Source organism: Bos indicus, chromosome 22 (genome assembly GCF_029378745.1).
Source record: "Bos indicus isolate NIAB-ARS_2022 breed Sahiwal x Tharparkar chromosome 22, NIAB-ARS_B.indTharparkar_mat_pri_1.0, whole genome shotgun sequence".
In the NCBI taxonomy this organism is placed as follows: domain Eukaryota; kingdom Metazoa; phylum Chordata; class Mammalia; order Artiodactyla; family Bovidae; genus Bos; species Bos indicus.
In genome coordinates, this window is record NC_091781.1 from 17,734,778 (window position 1) to 17,758,877 (window position 24,100).

General features: G+C 49.1%; 1 protein-coding gene across 2 annotated transcripts in view; it reads left to right on the forward strand.

Annotated features, from left to right (window-relative positions):
- Positions 1–3,220: 3,220 nt before the first annotated feature.
- SSUH2 (ssu-2 homolog) overlaps positions 3,221–24,100 on the forward strand; it is a 33,680-nt gene continuing 12,800 nt past the window's right edge. Inside the window, exons 1-4 of one of the 2 annotated variants that reach the window (XM_070776290.1) lie at positions 3,221–3,923; positions 21,743–21,841; positions 22,180–22,261; positions 23,777–23,906. In XM_070776290.1, the coding sequence (XP_070632391.1) occupies positions 3,896–3,923; positions 21,743–21,841; positions 22,180–22,261; positions 23,777–23,906 (339 nt within the window). In that variant the 5' untranslated portion in view covers positions 3,221–3,895. Of the gene's footprint in view, positions 3,924–14,196; positions 14,578–21,742; positions 21,842–22,179; positions 22,262–23,776; positions 23,907–24,100 lie in introns of those variants that run through there. The other variant, XM_019985093.2, reaches the window with a different exon arrangement.

The window sequence follows — 24,100 nt, forward strand, 5'->3', positions numbered from 1 at the left end:
TCCATTCTTCCATCTACCCACCCATCTGTCTCTCTGCTCACCCATCTGTCCATCTACTCAACTGCCCATCTGTCCACCCATCCATCTGTTCATCTCTCCATCCATCTACCCACCCAACCATCCATCTACCTATCCATCCATCCACCCATCCTTCTACCCATCTGTCCATCCACCCACCCATCCCCCGACCCGTCCATGTACCCATTCATCCATCCACCCACCCATCCAGTCATTGACCCATCTATCCATCCACTCATCCCTTTATCTACTCATCTGTCCACCAACCCATTCACCTTTCATTCACCCACTCACCCACCCATCTGTCCATGCACCCATTCAATGAATACTTACTGAGTCCAGGGTTAGAGATGTGGAGATATATTAGCCTGTACCAAGGAATCTTGATAAGGAGGGAAGCAGTTACAATGTTAATTGTATTGGATGTAAGGATGATAAATTTTATGAATAAGAAGGTTATGAGAGTCAGAGAAGCCCATACTCTGCCACTTCTCACCTGTAGGACTTGGTCGAGTCAGTTCCTTCCCTGGGCCTCAGTTTCCTCATCTCTCCAATGGGGATAGTGGTAGTTCCCCTCTCACTAGGTTGAAGTGAGGACTCACTGTGCTGATGCGTGTGAGGTGCCTGGTCCTCACTCTTTTTTTTGCCACATTAGTTCCTCACAGGCAGGGGCATGTGGGGGTGAGATCACTGTGGAGAAGCACTGGCTGCCTGTTGCTGGTCCAGGGGAGCTGAGAGTTTGGGAATTCAAATGATCCGTCATCAAGCAGGTTGTGAGCACTGTGGTCCCAGAGATGCTCTGAATCAGACTTCAACTTGATCAGTCTTTTTTATTTCTCTCCTGCCTCTGGTCTGTAAAATACATTTTTAGGGAGAGAGAGGGAAGTTTCCCCTTTCGCTGGACGAACCCCAAGCCTCACCTCACAAGCAGAGAATCTAAAGCCCATAGCAGGACAGCAGAACCTGCTGGGGTCACGTTTAAAGTTCAGATCCAGATTTTGGTTCATCTATTAATACTTGCTTTTGCTCTTGCGAGGAGGCAGAGGATGGCAAAATCACCAGGGGTTAGCTCTTTGCATCCCCCGATTCCCCCCATTTTCTGAAGGACACTTCTTGCCACCTTGGTCTGCATGCACCATTCCACAGCTCCCAGCACCGCTTCAATATCCTTGGGAGCTTTGGAATTGTGTCTTCCCAGTGAATGGGGGGAAAATGCCTTCCCTCTTGAGCAGCAGCCCAGTTACCTGAACAGAGGGACCCTGGATTCTGGACAGGAATGGTGGCAGTGTGTTCCAAGAGGTTTCCCAAGCGCTATTGGAATAAACGCTAACATTTGTCCTGGGCCAGGCCTTTCGCTGCCTTTCCTGTTAGGCTTGTTGATGGGAAATGAGCCTTTGGAGATGAGAATGGGGGAGGGTGTGTATTGCCAGAGCTGTGAGTTTCTCAGTTCTGAGCCTGAATATGAAGCAAGGTTTGAGATGTGTACTTATCCGGGCTTTCTCTCTCTTAAAGTTTTATTCTTTTTACCATTGCTGAAATGGGACACAAATTATTATTAAAAAAAAGAAACAAAACCAACAACCCTGTTTTTTATAATGGCACAGGTTTATGTTTAGTTAGAAAAACAGCCTTTGAAAATGCAATTTCCCCTGCTCCATGATAGTACCAGGGGAAGAAAAAAAGTGGAGAAATCTGAACAATCCCCCAATGTCCCGAACTTGAAAAAAACCAGAGTGTACTTTCAGAACCTCTGTCTGTCTGTTTGCCTCTCTCACCTCTACCGTTAATCAGGGATCCAAGCCTTGTACTTTAGAAACTCTCAAGCAGTAAGTTGAACAAATGCTGGATGGTTATGAGGCTGTATCATCAGGCTGCCCAATTTTCTCTAAACAAAGGGGCAGCAGTGTTTTCTCTCTGCACCATCAGCTCCAAGTGTCAATCAGAAAACTGGCCTGAGGCATGATTTGGGATTCCACGAAGTTTGTGTGCATAACTAAGTCCAAGTGAATATTTTCAGGGAAATGAAGTAAGGATAGTGGGGACTCTTGGGGCAGGTATGGGAGGTCAGGGAGGCATACTGTTGGCACTGCCTCTGCCATGCCCTCCCTGCAACCTTGGGGAAACCACTCACTGTGACCTTGGATAGTCTGCTCACTCACTGTGACCTTGGAGAGGTCGCCCACTGAAACACTGAGGTGTTCACGTTTCCCCCCTGAGCCCTGGCACCTCATTTTCCTGTCTGAGAAATGGAATAGTTACAGTAATTCTGTTTCTAATCAGTTTACCCTGTGGAAATATGTCAATCCAGGCATATGTACAAGGAGTTTTTAAAAATTGCATTTTTTTTGTAATTGCAAAAAATAGGAAACAATTTTAGAGTCCATGAAGAGGAGAATGATTGAATACATCACAGTACATTCCTACAATGGAATGCCAGGAAATGTTAAAGATGGCCAGGGATAATTCTTACAAATGTAATATTAAATAAAAGAAGCCAGACACAAATGAGGTCCAAATCATGAAAGCCCCAGCCATGCTAATGTGATGATATTTGGAGGTGGGACCTTGAGGAGGTGATTAGTATTCAGTGAGGTCATGAGGCTAGAGCTCCTGATGGGGTTAGTGTCCTGGCAAGACAAGACCAGAGAGCTTGCGCTCTCTCTCTACCATGTGAATATCTCTCTACCATGTGAATATACAGCAGAAAAGGTGGCCATCTGCATGTCATGGAAAGAGTCCTCACCAAAGCCCAGCATGCTGGCACCTGCATCTTAGACTCCCAGGCTCCGGAAATGTGGGAGATAGATTTCTCTTGTGTGAGCCTCCAGGCTAGTTTTACGGCAGCCTGAGATGACTAATGTACATCCCTGTTGTATGAATTCAAGTGCATGAAGTTCAGTAACAGGCACACTGAGCTTTGGTGTTACAAGTCAGGGGAGTGGTTACCCAAAAGAGGCACGAGAGGGCTTTGGGATCTGGTCCTGTTCTATCCTTCATCTGACTGGTCGTCACATGGGTGCCTTTACTTTGTGAAAATTCACTGAGCCTTGTGTTTTAAATTTGTACATTATTATGGTGCGTGTTATATTTAAATGAAATTCACATAAAGAAAAAAACCCCCACCCAATTAAAAATGATTATCAGTAAGAGCAAAAGGCTCATGAACAGTATTTCAGTCATTTCTCTGTTACTGGTATTGAGCCCCGTGTCTGGACTGAACCAGGGGTGTGGGAGGGTCAGGGGAAAGTGAGAGGGGTGCAGCTAGAAAAGCTTTGGGGAGTTAGATTGAAAACTTAGACTCTGTTCCATGGCGACAGGAAGCCACAGAAGATTTGAACTAAGAAGCTTGTGAAGTGTGGCAGAAAGGAGCTTTCAGTCCTTCCCCGTTTTCCCCTTTCTTCCGTCTTGCCTTCCGGGAAGAGGGACTCTGATCAGTATGAGTAAAGGCAGAGCCTTGGTAAACCTTACGAGCAGGATGTTTCGTTGTGCGGCGCGGCCGCTGTTAGTGACACAAAGGTTTGCTGGCCCTGTGGTTGTTTTATTTGGAGGAATCCAGGGTCTTGTGGCTGTTTTGTTTGGAGAAGTCTAGAGCCAGTGAAGCCCTTTACATTCCGGATCCACAAGGTCGCCGAGCCCTTCCCAGAGCACCTGAGACCGTGGGGTGTCAGGGAGGCAGCGGTGCAGAGGCCGGGGATCCGGGAGAAGAGTCCAAGGTGGGTGGGGTGGGTGACTCAACTGGAGAAGGGAAGAGTATTTTGCAGCTTTGTCTGGGACCTGAGCTACTCGGGGTCGTCTTCTCACGTGCTTTCCCTCTGGGATCTGGTGGTGGTCACCTCAGCCCCGGGGTCATCGAGGAGCATGCGTGTGGTGTAGACCCATGGCCGCTGGCTGGTACTGCAGAGCAGGTAAGAGGGGCCCGGGTCCCAGGATGGAGGCGTAGTGGGGGCCGGGATGAGGAAGGTGTCCAGAGATGGGGGGAGGAGAGATGGGCAGTGGGTGTCGGGGGCGAAGAGAGGCGAAGTTGAGGATAACTAGAGGTTTCCAGTTTGTGTGGCTGGGGGGTGAGTGTGGGGATGGTGAAGCTGTTGGGCCAGAAGAAGCTGAGGAGGGAAGGGCTGGCCTGGGGAGGAAGGTGATTAGATTGGGGTTGTGGCCACAAGTCCGTCCTTGCTCAGGGTGGTGTCTCCAGCTGACATAAGATGGGAAGCCCAATATGGAGGGGGACGAGAAATCATCTCTGCCACTTTTGGCCTTGAGGGAGGCACCTTGGTGTGTCTGCTCTTACTTATGGCTCTGGCGCCTGTAGAGGTCTCTGCCAGGGTCAGAGCTTATCGCTAGTGATGAGTGAAAAGTACCCAATTCCTGTGCCCGACTCTGCTCCCAACTCCCCTAATTCCTGCACCCCACCCTGCTGGCAGCTCCCTGCATGGCCCGAAGAAGCCACTTCATGTCTGGGGACCTCAGGGCAAAATGTGAGGGCCTATCTGTCATGGAAGATCCTGGGTGCTGGCTTGCTTCTTCCTGCCACATGACCCTGGGAAAGACCCTTCCCTTACCGTGGCCTCAGTTTCCCCACGTGTATGGTGGGGAGGTAGGACCAGAGGATTTCTGAGATGCCAGCAGGTGTTCACCCCCAGCAATGATGACCCCTCCCAGCTACACCCTCCACAGGGGCTGTGGAAGGAGGGACAGGTCGGACCCCGGAGCCTTGACGATGGAAGCCCCCTCTGTGGTCACAGGGGCTAGGGCAGGGCTGTCCCTCGGCCTCACAGAGCAAATTGAATTTGTGTTTGAAAATGTAAGTGATCGAATAGAATTTAAAAATTCCAAATTGGTTGTGGAGACAAATGAATGGCATAGGAGGAAGGGAAGAGGAAGGGAGGAAGTTGCTGGTGGCCGCAGCCTTAAGCTTTAGGAGACTAGCCTCTAGGACTTCTGCTGGGAATGGATGGCTCCGTCCTCCTTGCGTCCCAGGAGCTGAGGAGGAAAACCTCCCCCAGGTCTTCACCCAGAGGGGCTGGCAGCCAGGCCACAGAAACTGTTTCTAGCTGCCAGGATGTGAAGCACCCAGGCAGCATATCTGCTTGGACCTACCAAAGAGCCCCAGGAGAAATGTGCCTGCAGCCACGGGCTGGATCTTGAGCTGTCACCCGTCTGTGTTAGGACGCTGTGGGGACAGGGCTTTCCGTATTCCCAGCTGCTGGGGAAGCATCCTTAGCTGAGCCATTGCCCCTGAGGGTCACAGTGAATTTCCTCCTTCTGTCCTTGTAACAAGACATTCTGAGACTGGGTTCCTGTTCTTCAAAGCGTGCAAATCTACAAACTGGTACTTAAAAAATTACTAGTAGTCTCATCTCTTTCTTTTCTTTCTTTTTCTCTTTTCTTTTCTTTCTTTTGTTCCATAGATGAAAAAATCTACGAATAATCTGAATAATCTGAATTCAGATTATTCAGAATTCTCATCTGAATAATCTCAGAAGTCTAGAACAATGGGATGATGAAATCATGGCATGATAATGTTGAGTGTGCATTCATTCATTCATCACATATTTATGGAGCATCTGCTACTTGCCAGGCCCTGTTCAGGGTGCTCAGCATGCAGCAAGGAACAAAACAGACAAAAATATGTCCTCAGGAGTTTTATATCCCGATTATAGGGTGGTGAGATATTAAATAAAACAGTAAGATAGTTTAAGTGTTGGGTTGTAGTAAGTGCTGTGAAGAAAGACAAGAGCAGGAAGTAGGACTGTGTAGCTGGAGAGCTGGTGGAGTTGTTGTGGGGGTGTCCAGTTTTAGGTGGTGGGGTCAGGGATGGCCTCATTGGGAAGGTGACATTTGAGCAAAGGCCTAAAAGAGGTGAGGTAATAAGTTGTGGGGTCTGGAATTCCAGGCAGAGGGCACAGCCACAGAAAAGGTCCTGAGGTAGGAGTATGCTTGGTGTGGCTTTGGTGTAATGGGGGTACTGGAATAGGGGATAGCGGGCACCAGGGCAGGAGGATAGGAGGAGTGTGGGGTGCTCCTCACAGGCTGTGGCAGGGGCTTGACTTTCGGGACCTGTGAGATGGCAGCCGGGGGTTGTTGAACAGAGGAGGGCCGCTGTGGGACGTGCATTTATAGAAGGATCAGTCTGAGGGTTCTGTGGAACACAGGCTCTTGGGGAGTGAGGGGAGCAGCAGGAAGACCAGGGAGACACTCCTGTGATGACCCAGGGGGAAGAGGGTGGGGGCTCAGACACAGTGGGAGCAAGGAGTCAGACTGTGACGTGACCCAGACAGTGGATGTGATGGGCTGACCTGCATGCGCATATGGGGAGAAGAGGGGAGTCGGAGGTCAGGGGCACAGAAGTCAAGGGGTCAGTTTGAGAGTCTGTTACAGCCGAGTGAAGATCTGGAGAGGGGCCTGGAGCTCAGAGGAAGGGAGCACATTTGGAAATGGTTAGTGGTCAGGGAGCAGTGTGGAGTCACCCGGGAGTGAGCACGGGTGGACACAAGGAGAGTCCAGGCCTCTAGATTTAGAGTCGAGGGTGAGGAGGCCCCATCCCCACCTCGGCGCCCCCAGGAAGTGAGAGTGAGGAGAGGTGTGCGGCCTGCCATCTTCAGGGACCGCAGGGGCTGGGGCCCCCGATGGGCTGGACATAATGTGGAGCCCGTGTTGGGCCGACTTCCTGGGAGGAAGCCTGAAGAGGAATCTACAGGCAGGAGGGCAGTGGGGTGGGGGGTGTCTCGGGACCCCGTCCTGTGAGGGAGCAGAGGTGCAGGCCCGCAGGGAGGGAACTTGAGCTGTGGGGCAGTCACAGCAGAGGCCTCGGTGGATTCTGTGGGGACCAGGTTCAGGCAAGGAGACCTTGTATGGGCCGGTGCCTGGTCGTGGGCCCCTCTGGAGGGTGAGGCATGCCTTGGGGCCGGGCAGCTCCCTTCTGCCCAGGGCCTTTCCATAAGGGACCCCCTCTGGGCTGCTCCCAGACCAGGGAGTTAGTCCTGACGGAGCTGAGGGTGCAGCCCAGGGCCTGCCTGCTGAAGCCCCCGACTGGGGGATGTGGCCAGGCCCTTGTAAGACAGTGGCAGGCCAGGGTCTGTTACAGGAGTTGGTGAGTTTGGGGTTCCCTGGAGAGTCAGGACTGAGGGAACCCAGCTGCTGTTATGTGACCGGTTTCCAGATTAAGTTTTCCATTGTGTTCCATAGTTTTTGCAGCTGAATTTTGTAAAGTGAGATAGCCTGGTTCTAAAGACCTAAAGGAGGGGCCTCACTAAAGTCAAGGGGACAGCGAGTGATGGGGAGCGGAGACCCTGAGGAGATTAAAGGGAGGAGCCAAGGACATCTGGCCAGAGTGTCAAGTGGCTGCACACCCTGCATGGACTAGTGCAATGGGAGTGATCCTTGGGAATTTCCAGGAAGGCCTGGGAAGGACATCTGTTGAAGTGTGGCTTCTGTATTGTCAAGGAGACAGAGGTTCAGATTATCATCACTCTGGGAGAATAGGGAAGGTTGAAGAGTGACCTTCCAAAGGCCAGGGAATTGCCAGCATTAGAGTTTCACACCTTTCTTCATGATTTTCCTGTTTGGTTGATTGGGTAGCCAGGTTTATGAGGATGGAGCCATTTTGTAGCCAGTTCAGAAAATCACATCACTCTCTCTTCCCCCAGATTCTTACAACAACACATAGAAATGCATAGGATTGTTGGCCTACATTAGGACTTTGGTGCCAACAGATCCTGCCTCTGCTGTACTTGAGCTTGTGTGACTTTGGGTAAGTCACTCACCCTCTCTGAGCCCCTGCTTCTTCATCTGTAAAGACAGCAATATCTACCTTATGGGGTTGCTATAAGGATTTAGGTGGGAAAGCACCTGTGAAAGCATCTGTCTTCATCCTTGGCATTTAGGAGGCTTTGAAAGACCTCAGTCCCCTTTCTGTCACTGCAGTTAGGAGCCCCTGATTTGGGGCTGAAGAGATGTGCCGGTTTCCCTGGCTCCCAGGGAGAGGAAGGTGCTTGGGTGCAGTGTTCCAGGAACCTCCCACGTGGGCCAGTTTCTTATTTGTGTCAAGACCATTCTCTTCCACTCCATCCTCGATTCCTGTCATGGGCACCACTGATCTCCATCTACCAGCCTGCTGATAAGCCAGGAACAATGTTATCGCAGCTGCCAGGCCCTGTGGGGTAGAATTCCTTTGTTGGGCAGTCCTGGCTCCTGAGGGGGTTTTGTGGGTGGATCCAGGTTTATTTATATGGGCTGTTGAGGGGGCCTGGGGCAGGGCCTGGCTCCTAGTAGATGCTCAGTGAATGTTCACTGAATGGACAAATGAGTTGAGTGCTGAGAACTCTGTAGATGGGGGGGTGGGGGTGGGCAGAACCCCCATCTGGAAAGAGTAAGGTTGAGTTTGGAACCAGTGCTTAGGTGTTGCCATGTGGCAAGGGGACAGTATGGCACCAGGAATTAGGAGGCTCCGGCCTGGCTTCTTACTGTGTGATCCTGGGCAAGTTATTTCACCTCTCTGAGCCTTTAGAAAACATCCGTCAGGCGGAGCTAGTAACAATTTGTAAGCTGTAAAGTACTGCGTAAACAGAGAACAAATGCTGGCAAGAATGTGGAGAAGTTGGAACCCTGTGGTGGGAATGTACAGTTGCTGTGGAAAATCATATGGCGGTTCCTTAAAGCATCAAGCATAGAATTACTGTATGATCCAGCAAGTCCACTGCTGGGTATATACCCCAAAGAATTGAAAGTGGGATCTTGAAGAGATATTTGTCCACCCATGTTCACAAGAGCATGACTCACTATAGCCAAAGGGTGGAAGCAGCTTGAGTGTCCATGATGTAAATATACAAAGGAATACTGTTCGGCCTTAAAAAGGAAGGTAATTCTAACAGATGCTATAATACAGGTGAACCGTGAAAACCCTGCAATATAAGTGAAATAAGCCAGTCACAAAATGACAGATACTGTACGATTCTACTTACATGAGATCTCTAGAGTAGTCAAAATCATAGAGACCAAAAGCTGAATGGTGCTTGCCAGGTACAGTGGGGAACAGGGATTGGGAAGTTATTGCTTAACAGGTACAAAATTTCTGCTGAGGATGAAGAAAAAATCCACCATCATCTGTGGATGACAGTCATGGTTATGCAGTGTGAATGTATGGTTAAGATGGTCAATTTTATGTGCACAATTAAACTTTTTTAGGTGCTCTATGACCACCACCACTTTCATGAAAACAGTTCGCTTTGACCAGAATTGAGCCTTTCTACTTGGCTTTGTGTAGCAATGGCTGAATCCTGAATCATAAAAATTCTGGGTGAATTCTTTATTTTTTATTAAAAAAAATTAAAAAAATTTTTTTTAATTTATTTGTATATTTTTGGTTGTGCTGGGTCTCCGTTGCAGTACGTGGACTTTCTGTAGCTGTGGTAAGCAGGCTGACTCTTCGTTGCGGTGTGCGGGCTTCCCATTGCACTGGCTTCTCTTGTGAAACACAGGCTCTAGGCATGTGGGCTTCAGTAGCTGTGGCACCTGAGCTAAGTTACTCTGCAGCGTGTGGAGCCTTCCCAGAGCAGGGACTGAACCTGGGTCCCCTGCATTGGCAGGCAGGATTCTTATCAACTGTGCCACCAGCGAAGTCCTCTAGGTGAATTCTTGATGCCATCTGCTTATCAGCTGGTTTTAGTGGCTCTTTGGGATCCAAAGGGGAGAGGAGACATGAAAGAGATGACTTCTGTATTTGAATGTCCTAGGATGGCTCAAGTTGGAGCTGCCACCAAATGAGATGACATCTTAGAAAATGCTCTATGAATCTAAAAAGTTTCCTCAGTTCTTATTTTGGTGATTGCTGTTACCCCTATAAGATCTGTGCCCTTGAGAGAGGAAAATGAAAATCTGTGGGTCGATAGAATGATCTTACTAAAGAACTTAATCCAGTATTAATCTTCATCTTGACCCCACAAAAATCCTTTCCATAAAAAGGAAAAAAAAAAAAAAAACCCACCTCAAGTAGGTTTCACCTCATTTTCTGCTGTGGTTTGTACCCTGAAATGACTCTTAAAAGAAAGAAGTTAGAATGCTGAATTGGGCTGATCCCTAAGTCAGTGTTTTGTTTTGTTTTTAAGTGTAGAACACCTGAATTGGAATCTCCCAGTTGTTTTGTAAAAAGAGACACGACCCATGATTCCACCACAGACATAATTAATCAGGATTTTGGGAGGTGGAAACTGAGAATTTGTAATATTGGTAAGCCCCTTGGTAAGTTGGTTGAGAAACAAGAGCCTGAAACCAGACACACTGGCCTTGTTGAGTGGCCACCACTTTGATGGGAGAAAAACCAGCCACAGCTTCCAGGGGTCTGAGGTGTGGTCACAGGGAGGACACAAGTGGGGGCTGATGCTTGTCCGGAGCTGCCTTATAAGAACCAAGTATAAGCTGCCTCCTCTAATACAAAGAGGTCATCAGCCTGGACTGGCTGAGAGGTCTCCCACAAGGAAGTCTGATGTCTAAGTAACCAGGGAGATCCCCCAGTACTCATTCAACAGTTCCAGTGTCACCAGCCAAGTGAGTGGTGCATTTTCTGCCACGACCACACCAATGTGTGTATCCCCCATAGTGCCTGATCCCTGACATTCCAGAACATCTTGTCTGCTCCTCTGCTGCAGCCTCTGGGCCTCTGATTTTTAAGTACTAGGTTATGAACTTGTCTCCCACTTAAGACCAGGAGTTCCTCCAGTGAAGGAATTACCTGTTTGTTTGTTTTTTTTTTTCAGGGCTGGGCACATGGTGGGCACTTCCTGAACCGTTGAAGGTGCATCTGGTGAACATTGTGGTGGCTTAAACATGAGACCTACTTGCCAGAAGTCTCTGTCTCTCGTCCAGCCTGGTCTGATGATTTCTTCCATCTTGGAGGATGCAGCCTTTGTCCCTTCTTTGCTAGAGCCCAGGAAAGGTGGAAGTATTGTGAGTAACCAGTGTTTCAGAAGCACAGAACACTGCCTCTTCCATGATGGAAGCTGTTCAGGGTACTCATCCTGCCACCAGGGGGCTTCTTGGTCACCACACTGGGACTCCTTGTTGGCCTCTGCTCCTGGCAGACTGGGCTCTCGGCAGTAGCCAGACCAGCCACAGTGAGCCATTTTCCTGAGCCCATGCACACCCTCTGTCCCTACCACTATGACCCACCAGGTAGTGGCAGAGTAACTGCAGGAAGGGCCTGAACCCCAGGATGGGTCACACCTCAGCTTTACAGGATGCTTGAAATCTGCTGAAGTCACTCTTTGATGAACAGTAACATGAGATGCAAAGGTCTTCGTGTTCTTTGCCCATTCAGAGAAATCTATCAATATTCCTCATTTCCAGACCTCCTTGTCACCAGTATTCCAGAACTTCCTTCTAAAGTTCCGACCGTCTAGCAGAAGCATTTTGCCCATGAATTGGTAGACTCTTGTTAGTCGTTGGGTTGTGTCCAACTCTTTGCGACCCCATGGACCATAGCCTGCCAGGATTCTCTGTCCAAGGAATTCTCCAGGCAAGAATACTGGAGAGTGTAACCAGTTCCTTCTCCAGGGGATCTTCCTGACCAGGGACTGAACTCGGGTCTCCTGCACTGCAGGCAGATTCTTTACCATCTGAGCCACCAGGGAAGCCTGGTAGAGACTCTTACTGGTGGCCATTTCTTCTTTCAGGCTCACTGCTCAGGATTCTTCCACGAGGAGGATTTCCTTTCACTGTCTTCCAGGTATGCACTCAAAGGGGGCCATAGTGCTGCAGCATCCACTTTTGAATTTTGAACCCAGTTTACACTGCCTCTGAAGCCATAAACTGTTAGTTTCTACTACTGTCCACTTTGTCTAGTCATCAAGCTTCTGCTTTAATATTCTTTGGAGAGGCCCAAGTCAGTGGAAAGATCTGTCACTAGACAGATCTTCTCTCTGATATGTTGAAATGGTTCCCCCATTCTGGATTGGCTCTCAGTGAGTCTGCTTGTAGCATGAGTGTCCTGAGACTCAGTTCCTCATGACAGCCTTTTAAATACCTGCGGTTATTGGCTAAGCCCTCTCTTTAGGCATTTCGCTCAGCATCGTGTTCAGCTGGTGCCAAACACCATGACTTCTGGATTCTCTTCTAAAGCCCTGTACTGCCCAACACAATTCCCACAGCCATGACTACTTTGAGTAGTCCCACAGCCACAGTACTCTCACGACTCAGAGAGCAAACTATGAGATCATGCAGACTTTATTTCCAAGAACAAACAAGATTCTTAGCAGTAAACAGATAGAGTTAACTCTTAAATACTTAACGGTCATTCAACAAATGTTTCATGAGTACTTACCATGTGCAGGATGTGAAGAGTGTGATAATGGACCACATCCATGGACCACTGGGGACAGGTTCAGGAAGAAGAGCTACAAGCAACCCTTTCCTTGATATCAGCAGCAGTAATACAGGATAAATGTAAAATGTTGGGAACATAGTTGGTGCCTCTCTTCACCCACCTGAAGCCCCCCTCTGATACCAGTAAGAGGTGGGAACCAGTATTAACTTCATACTGGCCTGGATCCTAGAATTAACAATGCTTGTTTCTCCTGACACCTGAATACTACGTGGTGATGGATACTGTTTGCCCTCAGGCACTCGAGCATGCCACTGTACTTGCAGACAGCATTCCTGTCTTGATGCCTAAGCAAGATTAGAAAGGTCTGTCAGTTGATTTGTTCATTCTCCATGTATTTCAAGAGAGATTTATTAACCCGCTACTGTGTGATCTAACCTAGTGTTCCGCAAGGGACTTTTGCTGCCTTTGATCACCGCTCCCTGGTTCCTAAGGTACAGGTAATGGTTGTCTGCATTTTTGCAGCCTCGAGATTTCTGGACCCCTTAGTACTCAGCTGTATTTAAAATTCTGTTCTTTTGTTTGCCATTTAATAATTTCCTATGATTGTTTCAAATGCTGAGAAGGGTATTTGGCAAGCATACATTGTTGCCTGAAAAGTACTGAACAACAACAAAATACTCAACATGTGACAGTGGTGTATGGTTTTAGTTAAGCCACAAATTGCCTCTCTCTGTCTATCATCTGTCGTGTTTAGGTTCAAATACACACACACACATACAGAGAAAGATGTAGACACACATGCATATTATATTTAGAGTAAGATACACACACCAGGCGTATACATCTATGGTAATCCTATTACCATGGGGACAGTTCTCCAAGGGCTTAAAATCATTGTTCAATGTACAGAGCTATCAAAAAGCTAAATGAGTTCTTGAGGGTCTTGGTCTTTCTCATGAATAGGCAGTAATGGAATTAACTCTCAGGTTTAAAGAAAGCAGTGCTCCAGTCCACCATAAAAAAACCTATTTGTGAGCCTTGAGTCGTCTGCGCATATTCAAGAAGCGTTTGTCAGATTATTGCTCCTGTGTTCACGACTGCCGCCAGCATTCTGTTGAGGGTGGGCAGTGGATGGTGGGGGTGAATGTGGGAGAGTGAGGCTGAGGGCGCTCTGGAAACATCTCTGTGCCTGCTGTGGCTGTCGAGGCCAGGCCCGTACTCCTCAGTCACAGTGCTTCCCAGGCGAGCACGACAGTCTATTGTGGGCATCGTGACACATCCTATGGGAACTGCTGGGCTGGGCAGGCAGGGCACAGGGAATGTGACTTGCCCTACCAAGCCAGGCTGTCCTGGCTAGAAAACTCCAGGTCCAGATGTGAGGGGTCATTGCCAGGGATCCAGGGCAGGTGGTGCCAGCTCATGAGCTCTCTGCTTCCAGCAGCAGCTGACCAGGTCCAGTCTGAACATTGTTCAGACTCCTCTAGAGGAGAGGGGTATCCTTACAAGGGTTGGGGTTGCAGGCATTTCCAGTCCTGATGCAGAAGGCTTAGGAATAGACCTTTAAAAACCCACAGATGTTTCACAGAGAGCTGGGCCCACGCAGCCTGGGTCAGGAGCTGGCTCTGCCCATAATGTTCCGTGTGGTTTTGGAGCATCACTTCATAACCCCAGCCTCAACAATTCCCCTGAGAGCCCAGGAGGTTGACACTTAAGTCTTGAGAGATCCCATGTGCTTCTCCTTTGCCCCTTGGGGAGGTAACCTCCTCATGGTTATTACAGTTTACATTTTTTGGTGTCTCCTCCTCCCCCATCCTGCCCACACAGCACTCAGGAACCTGTCTCCTTCAGATGAGCCATGTGGCACAGGGGTCAAGAGCTCTGACTTTAAGAGTCTAGACAGATGAAGATTTGAATTCTTGCTCAGAAAAATGAGCTCTATAGAAGTGCCTGTCTCATAGGACTGTGTGGGGATGCAGGAGATTGGTAGCACAAGCCTGGCAAGTGGAGGGTCTTGTGAGGAGGAGCCTCAAGAGCAGCACTTAGACCCGAGCAGTGCTCTGATGGGCTCACAGCTTCCCCGCAGATGTTTCCCTCTGTTGTATTTAAATCGGGCAACAATGGGCCCGCTGTTCTGGGAGGGGCCGAGGGTGGTCCCTCAGATCCCAGCGGCCTGGGCCCACTGGGAGGGCAGACACTTCCTCGACTGGACATCTGGACCATGGACAGGGATCTGAGTGACGATGACAGTGAGTACAGCCGGGCAGGGCAAAGGGTGCCGCTTCCAGGGGCCACTGAGTTGAAATCTCTCTGCTGCCCTCAGCACTGTCTTGGTTCTGCATCTGTGTTGCTACAGCATCCCTTCCTTCCTTCCCTCCTTCTTCTTGCCTGAAAAGCCCACTTGCACCCTGCGGGCTGTTCTCCCATTAGGTACCCCTGGGCAGTGGGAAAGGAAGGCAGAAACCAAGGTGAGAACTTTCCTCCCTAATCCTGTAACACTATCTGAATCTTAAGATTCTTTATCCTTCCTTTTTCTGATTGATAGTTGGTCCCCACCCCCATTCTCCAGAGCCAAATGTGGGCCCGAATATCAGGGTTCCCATTTCACAGTTGCATCAGTTCTTAGATGAAGCTAATTTTAGAGAAATGTCAGTGAAAGGTTTTTATGTATGACCTCCCTCTAACAAGAAGGTGGCTTGTTCATTGCCACTCATCAAACACAGCCCAGGTAACCCCACCTTGTCCTTAGTCATGGTGTCAGGCACTCAGTCATATCTGACTCTTGGCGACCCCATGGATTATAGCCCTCCAGGCTGCTTGGTCCATGGAGTTCTCCAGGCAGGAACACTGGAGTGGGTAGCCATTCCTTTCTCCAGGGGATCTTCCTGACCCAGGGATCGAACCTGGGTCCTCTGGCATTGCAGGCAGATTCTTTATCATCTAAACCACCAGGGAAGTCCATCTTGTCCTTCCTGGGACAGAAATTCAATGGAATCTGATAACTATTTAAAGAAATAAAAAAGGAAGTGGTATTTTCAGAAGAGATGTGCTATGTTTTAAAACAGAAATGTTTGCTCCTAAATTTGGAACAGGCAGCATAGTAGAGCATCAGACTTAAAATTGGGAGGCTAGGGCTCAAGTTCTAGCCCTGCTGACAGTTGGCTGTGTGATCTTGGGCAAGTCATTTAACCTCTCTGAGCCTCAGCTTCCCAACTGTAAAAGGAGATTGGTCAGAAGTTCTTAACTTGAGAAGCATGAAGTCGAAGGCAAAATATGATGTATTGTGTGTGTTGGGTTGGGGTAGGGTATCCACAGGTCTCATTTGAATCTCAGAGAGGACTGTGACATTAGTACAGTTTCAGATTTACTGAACTTGGTGACTTGGAAGGTCCTGTGCAAGCCCAACACTTTTTACTGCCTTTAACGTTGGTTTCTCAGAGCTTCAAGCCTCAGAACTTCAGTGGGGTATAAAATGAATGCATGCTAATCTTAGAGAGCTCAGTTTACGTTTTCTTGGAGTCCTTTTTCATATTGAAGTGAGAGAATATACATAGATAATGTAGCATGTATTTGGGGAGGACCTACTCTCACCTCTGATATGTTGGAATTGTGTATCCATAGTATTATTGTGGAGAAGGCAATGGCACCCCACTCCAGTACTCTTGCCTGGAAAATCCCATGGACGGAAGAGCCTGGTAGGCTGCAGTCCATGGGGTGATGAAGAGTCGGACACGACTGAGCGACTTCACTTTCACTTTTCACTTTTATGCATTGGAGAAGGAAATGGCAACCCACTCCAGTGTTCTTGCCTGGAGAATCCCAGGGACGGGGGAGCCTGGTGGGCTGCCGTCTATGGGGTCGCACGGAGTCGGACACGACTGAAGCGACTTAGCTGCAGTATTATTGTAATAAGTTTCTGCTAATAGTTGATTGCAGTCTTTCATCTTTAAAGCACTGCTCATTAGCTTTCCATTTATATTTGGGTTTTGTTGTAGTAGATATGGGCTATGTCAGAGCTGAATTCAAATCCAAGTGCTGCCTAATTGCTGGGTGACTTTACCTAAGTCACTAAACCTCTCTGAGCATTATTTCCCCCTAGAAAAAAATAGACATTGTGTCATCTTGTATAATTTGTAAAAGATTAATTTTAATGTAAAGTGCCCAGTATATCACTTAGCCCAGAGTAGTCATGGAGTAAATGATCAGAAAATGATTGGATTATGTCCCCTGGAACTTTAAACTGCTCTCAATGGAAAAAACCAATTTTGTGCTCTTTCTCTTTTGGCATCAGCCTTTTTGGTAACCAAGGTAAAGAGAAAGATGAACTCTTTTTAGTTCCTTTAAAATCTAAAACCCCTTATTCTGCTGTAGGGTCACTCTATATGCTGGTTTCCAACACAGTTGAACCTTAAGCCAGCACTTTGGGTCTACTGCAAGGTGTGAGATGGTTCTGAAATTTTTTAGAAACTAAGTTGATGAAATCTGAACCTAGGTAAAATTTTTTCCTGGTTTCAGAAAGGAAGGCTGCTGTGGGACTTCTATAATTTAAATGTCCCTTCTTAGGTGAAAGATGGTATCCCCTTTAGCCAGTTGAGATACCCTTCCTGGTCACTAAGCTTTTTTCTCCTTATTTTTTGTGTCTAAAATGTGGAGCAGCTTCAGAGAAAATGCATTCCTCCAGTGATATACTTTGGTACCAAAGGAGGCATGGATAGGGACATTCTGGGATGTGACATCCACATGGAAGTCACTTTTAAAATTTCAGTGCTTTGGCAATGATTAACCAGGAGCAGGAGACATGGACTCCTTTGATCCTCTGACATCAGAGGAATGACATTTTAAAAACAGAAACTTGAGGGGTTATCCATGAATTGTGCCTGTCTCCGTAAGAAAAATTCCTTTCTATACAAAAGAAAAACAGCTGGTGTCTAGTGAATAGAAACACGACCTGGGTAGCCCTTTGTGAAGCTCTCTTGGCAACCACTTGACCTGTGTGCCTGGAGCAGTGGGATGTCCACCTGAGTGGAAAGGCCGTGGGGCTTGGAATCAGGCTCTGAGTTCTAAGTAGTGTTTCTGTCTCTGCTGTGAGCACGTTGTCTCAAACCACATCTCTGAACCCCATCTTGTCCTTCTACAAAATGCGGTCCTTCTACAAAAGTGATTGTCATGAGGTGCAAGAGAGACCATGGAGCATCCCCAAACCAGGCCCAGCATTGTTAGGGGGCAGTGGTCCAGCCAGACGACCGCCTTAGAATGCAGCCCAGTGTCGTGGAAATGGTGACGCGGCTGGTAGCCCCCATCAGAGCTCCCCATACTGGGCGCCACACAATGTCCCGTGACATCCGCATTCCTGTTGTGCCTGATGCTATCTGCCCAGGAAATGATGTGTCAGACTGTGCTTCAGCCTGGAGGTTTTTATTCTTGTCTTTAACATAATGGGGAGGTTAATTTAGCTCTGACACGTTGCCAGAGGTCAGGGTGACTCCCAGTTGATGGATGGAGCTCTGAGTTTCCCACCTCTTATTCTTCCCCTCTTCCTGCCTCTTTGTTTGGTTTCTAGCAGGACAGAGCGGCCACGTGGCATTTCCTTGTCTCCTTTGTCCAAGAGAGTGTTGATGCCCCATCAGAGTCAAAACTTCCCGGTGGGTGGTGGCCCTCCAAGGGAATGCGGCTGTGATGACCTTGCCTTTCTTTTCATGTTTGACATTTTCACTCTGGTCCCCTGGCTTAAAGGAACACAAAGAATGAAGAAGACCTGCCTTCCTCAGGTCCAAGGCATTGACCAAGCATGTTTTACATGCCAGGCTTGGGGCTGAGAGCTGTATATACATTGTCTCTTTCAGTTCAGTTCAGTCACTCAGTCGTGTCTGACTCTGTGACCCCATGAATCGCAGCCCGCCAGGCCTCCCTGTCCATTGTCAACTCCCGGAGTTTACTCAAACTCATGTCCATCGAGTTGGTGATGCCATCCAGCCATCTCATCCTCTGTCGTCCCCTTCTCCTCCTGCCCCCAATCCCTCCCAGTATCAGGGTCTTTTCCAATGAGTCAACTCTTCATATGAGGTGGCCAAAGTTTTGGAGTTTCAGCTTTAGCATTAGTCCTTCCAATGAACACCCAAGACTGATCTCCTTCAGAATGGACTGGTTGGATCTCCTTGCAGTCCAAGGGACTCTCAAGACTCTTCTCCAACACCACAGTTCAAAAGCATCAATTCTTTGGCACTCAGCCTTCTTCACAGTCCAACTCTCACATCCATACATGACCACAGGAAAAACCATAGCCTTGACTAGACGGATCTTTGTTGGCAAAGTAATGTCTTTGCTTTTGCATATGCTATCTAGGTTGGTCATAACTTTCCTTCCGAGGAGTTAAGTGTCTTTTAATTTCATGGCTGCAGTCACCATCTGCAGTGATTTTGGAGCCCCAAAAATAAAGTCTGACACTGTTTCCACTGTTTCCCCATCTATTTGCCATGAAGTGATGGGACCAGATTGTCTCTTTAGATGGGCCCTAATATCACCTGCTCTTTTCCACAGCTGGGGATGTTGAGTGTTGGGAGGATGTATGTCTGACAGTATCATGTATTACCTGGCTCAGATGGTGGCATATCAGAGCCCAGATTCCTAACCACTGTGCCCAGGGATTCTGAGTCTAATCACCTTGGGCTGCAGTCCAACCCTGCCCCTCGTCTTTAATTCTTTTGACTGGATTCATAGATACTGCAATGAATGAGCATGGACCCCAGCCCAGAAAGTTTCAAATTCCAGCCTCCACCTTCCTGATCCCCTTCAAACCGAGCCGCACAAGTGTGTGGCAGGTCAGGGAGGGCATAATATGGCTCATGAATCATAGCTCACCCATTGCCAGTTTTGTAAAGTTTATTTGAAACCAAACCACACTTATTCAATTGTCTGTTGTCTGCACAATACTACTTTCAGGGCACAATGACTGAGGCAGACTGTACAGCCCATAGTCTGAAATTACCACCTGGTTATTTGCAGGACACAGCGACAGGTGTTCAAAGCTTTGGGATGATGTGTTGCCAGTAGTCATGTATGGATGTGAGAGTTGGACCATAGAGAAAGCTGAACATCAAAGAATTGATGCTTTTGAACTGAGGTGTTGGAGAAGACTCTTGAGAGTAACTTGGACTGCAAGATCAAACCAGTCAATCCTAAAGGAAATCAGTCCTGAATATTCATTAGGAGGACTGATGCTGAAGTTAAAACTCCAATACTTTGGCCACCTGATGCGAAGAACTGACTCATTGGAAAAGATCCTGATGCTGGGAAAGACTGAAGGCAGGAGGAGAAAGGGATGACAGAGGATGAGATGGTTGGATGGCATCACTGACTCGATGGACAGGAGTTGGTGACAGACAGGGAAGCCTGGTGTGCTGCAGTCCATGGTGTTACAAAGAATTGGACACGTGTGAGTGGCTGAACTGAACTGAACTGATTGGTAGAAAATGTTTGCTGATCCCTGGGTGCCTGGTGGCTAGAGTCGCTGAGAATGCTAGTAAACTCATTAGAAGCAAAATAATATTGAGAACCAAGGTTCAACAAATAATTCCAGGTGAATTCTCATCCTGGGATTTCAGGACACAGCAACAGGTGTTCAAAGATTTGGGATGGTGTCACTTTATGTCATACCCACATCTGTCCCAGGGCTTTCCCCAGGGTCTCAGCAGAATCGTTCACTTACAGATATAGTTTTCCAGCTAAGAAAAGTACTCTACATCTACAAATGTCCTTCTATTTCTGCTTCCTTTGAAAGTTTCCACCCAGGAGGCAGAACTTTAAGAGATCCATTAGTATTTCTTACTGTCAGAGGACAAGTACATCCCTAACGGGGGAGGTGGTTGAGCCAGGGTTTTTTATTTGTTTTAATTACATCCCCTCTTTCCCTCACTGTTCTTGACCTGAATTCCAAAATTTCAGGCTTCCTCACTACCTGCCGTCTATCTCTACTTCCAGATAACCTAGGCTGTTCTACTTTTGAACAAGATCTTATTCCTTTTGCCTTTGTTTTTATTAATCTCTAAAGGACAGAACATATTATTTTTATTTTTGTAGTGATAAACAGCAGCAGGCTTTAAAGAACTGCAAAAGAAAAAAGAGAGAAGGATCCAGGAGATGAGGTGGATCCACTGAAAGCTTGAATCGAGTGGGCTTCAGTGACTTAATGCAGATAATCCCTTTCCACTAACTGCTTATCAGCTCACCCTTTAAAGTCAACTTCCTGTGGTCAATTGACCACTAGAAAGACAGAGCTGAGGGATCCTTGTCTCCCAGCATGGGGGCTTTGGGGAACAGGTTTGATGGATGGCCCAGTGGGCTAGAGCTGGAGCAAGGAGCCTCTGTCCTTCTCTAAGTCTAGCAATGTGCATCCTCAGGATACTTGAATAACTTCTCTGAGCCTCACACTGCTCATGTCAAGCGGAGTTAGAAGTCCTGCCTTCTACACCTGCAGGAGGGATGGTGAGGTGAGGCACCATGTGTGGGAGGCTTCATGAGTTGTCCTGAGTTTCCAGTTCACAGACCCGGCGTCTGGCTGGTAGACAGCTGCCTACTCACTGGTTGCTCACACAGCAACCTTCTTAGGACTTTGATCCCATCACGGAACTCCATCCTTAAGACCTTATGTCAACCTTATCACCTCCAAAAGGTCCCAGCTCTGTTGGGGGTGTGGGTTTCAACATATGAATTTCGGGGGGTTGCAGACATGCAGTCCATTAAAGGGTCAGTGATCTGGCAGGCAGTAATCTGGACTACAGGGCCCAAATGTGCTCATATTCCTGGTGGCTTGGCAGGGTTCTTGGAGAAGGCAGGATACCACTGGGCCCCTGTCCACGTAGTCTGTGGGTATTTCCACTTGGCCTCTCCAGTGGAATGGTCTGATTTCTTACCTGGCAGCTCAGGCCTGAAGAGGGCTGGCTTCAGGAGGCCAGCAGTAGGAGCCGCAGTTCTCTTCTCTGCTCCCTGTGTTCCCTTGGTGAAGCAGTCACAAGCCTGCCCAGGTTAGAGGGGAGCAAACAGAGGTCCGTCTTGTGATGAGCGGAGCGTCGTAGAAGTGTGCGCATCTGTTACGCAGTGTCTGTCCCCTGGGGCCGTGGAATATGATGCTGCTTATGAAGCACCTGTCCTGACGACTGGCTCAGAGCAGGTGCTGACGAGCAGGAGCTGCCCTGCCTCATGATCTTCTCCTCATTATTACTGCTGCTACTCTCATCACCCCACCCCATCACTGCCTGCCCTGCAGATGTGTGTGTCCCCAGGGGCCCGAGGGGACCACAGTGAAGCTGACTTAAACCTCGGGGCTCTTCCCCACGTACTGGCCCTCACTTGTCAGCTGCCTGTTGAGCTGCCGTGGCCCCTCCTCCCCGAGGCTCAGCACTGCCTGTTTCCCCTCAGGTGTGGTAGACCTCAGTTTCGAGGCTGAGAGTCCTCTGGCGCCCCCGGCAGAACTCCTGGAGACGCTGCCCAGCTGTGACTGGGTCCTTCAAGGGGACAGTAAGTGTGTGGTCTTCCAGCCTCTTCTAGGGGTGATGCTGTCGAGGGGGTGTGTGTGGAACAGGCTGGCCTGGGAGAACTCCCCTGTCCCCTGGGGACCCTGGGAAGCCCCTTGTCACTGTCTGGAGGGAACTGGAGGACAGGGGCATAGGCCCTGTGTCCATGGACATTCCATGACCACGTCCATCTCCATTTAAGCCCAGGATGATACTGGTCTTAGAACCCTCCTTCTTCATCTGTTCTTTCTCACATTCGGCCCATTTTTCCTTCTTTCATCCCACAAATACCTGTGCCTTGAAGCCAGACTGTTGAACCCTGACTCCTCCCCTCTCCTCCAGGACACCAGATATTTTTCCCACCTTCAGAAACCACAGGGAGACCCCAGGAACAAAGATGCTGGTCCTCATTTCTGGAACACAGGTGAGCTCTGGTGACCCCCAGGGAGCCATCACACGGGGTCATGATTGACGATCCCTTGGTCACCTTTGTCCCCTGAGAGCCCTTCTCGGAGATCTCAGGGGCCACAGATTTCAATATAGACTGTGCCTCAGAGTTCAGTCCCACTCGATTAGATTCTCCAGCGATGGAACTTGGGAATGTGTACTTGTCCAAGCTTTCCAAGCTGTCTGGCTACTGCGCCAGGGTTGAAAACGCTAGTCCAGATGAGGGGTTGCAAATGACAGCCCCTGGGTCAGATCCAGTCCACAGCCTATTGGTACATGGCCATGCGTTTTATTTCCCTTAGTGTCTGTGGCTGCCTTTACACTGTGACAGAGGAGCTGAGTGGTGACACAGAGGCCATATGACCCACAAAGCCTAAAACATTTGCTCTCTAAGCCTTTAGCAAAAGTCTGCTGCACTTGCTCTGCTCCCTGGAGCGGACCCTCCTTGTGTGGAGGACTCAGGGCAGAGCTCTGGCTGTCCAGCCAGGTGTGTGTGGACACAAGGAGCTATGCCTGTTGTAAGTCTAGAGCAGCTATGTCCTGCCTTCGAGGATGTCCTCCTGATTCCTCGCCCCACTGCTGCCTGGACCACTTCCCTTCTGCTCGTTGGCCACCCGCCCTGTGTGCCCACGGACCCACTTCCTCCGTGGACTTGTCTTAGCCGCCCCAGTCCCCACATTCTCCATCTGCTGTGCGCCGTCTGTGGGTGCACAGACCTCTCTGTGCCCTGGGCAGGGGTGCTGGGGACACAGCGTGTGTGAATGCAGGGCTTACATTTGGACTTGGGCTGCCATGGAGAAGAATATGGAGACGAGAGGGGAAGAAGGAGGAAGGGGCCTCTGCCTGTGGCGGTGGTAGGGCAGGAGGGCTTTTGCTGAGGAGGGACAGGTCAGCTGGGCCTCAGGGGAGTCTCCGAGAGTTGGCTGAGGAAGGGCCACTTGTCGTCTGCCTTCCAGCCAGTGCTGCTCTCCTGCTGCAGGCTCACAGGAAGTCTCCTGGACGCCACTGTCAGAAGGTTCTCGACTGGGGTCTCCTCCTGAGTGCTGCTTACAGCTCCCGAGAGCAGGAACCGTGTCTGCCTAACCCTGCTTCTGTCTAGCTGTGTGACATCTTCTCTGGACCTCAGTTTTCCATATCTACGAAATGACATTATTCATCTTGTTTTTTTTGGGTTTTTATTTTATTCAAGTTCTAGGATTCTATCAGCCCTTCTCCCCAGCCCCACACTCCAGCTAAAGTACATTTCTGTCCTCTAGACGGTGCCGCTTTCCCACCGGCAGTCTGTTCACACAGTTCCTAATGCCAGAGACACCTTGCCCAGGTGGATGCCCGAGGGCTCTATCCCTGCTGGGGACCATGGCGCCCCCCAACTCCCTGCCCGCCCCAGTCTCCAGTCTTCAGTTAACATCTGCACAGGGAGGGGGGCTGGCTGGCCCGGGTGAGCCCGCAGGGTGTCCCCACACCCACTGCCCCTCTGCTCCATCCCTGGCAGAGTCCCCGTGGTGACAGAAGAGGTGGCCCGGGAAGCCCTCCTCAGCTTCGTGAACTCCAAGTGCTGTTATGGCAGCGCAGCCGCCAGCGACCTCGTCATCCTGGAGCTGAAGCAACAGAACCTGTGTCGGGTGAGGGGCAGCTGGCGGGGGTCTGGGGAGGCCGGGGGAAAGGAATCATGGGGGGCTGTGTGTGTGTGACTGGTGGTGACGTTGGTTCTGTCACTTCCTGGGTTTGCAGTGAGGGATAATACAAGGAATCATGAGTACCAGCCACTGTGAAGCAGCTTGAATGCCCTGGGCATTATGGGAAGCACATTCCATAT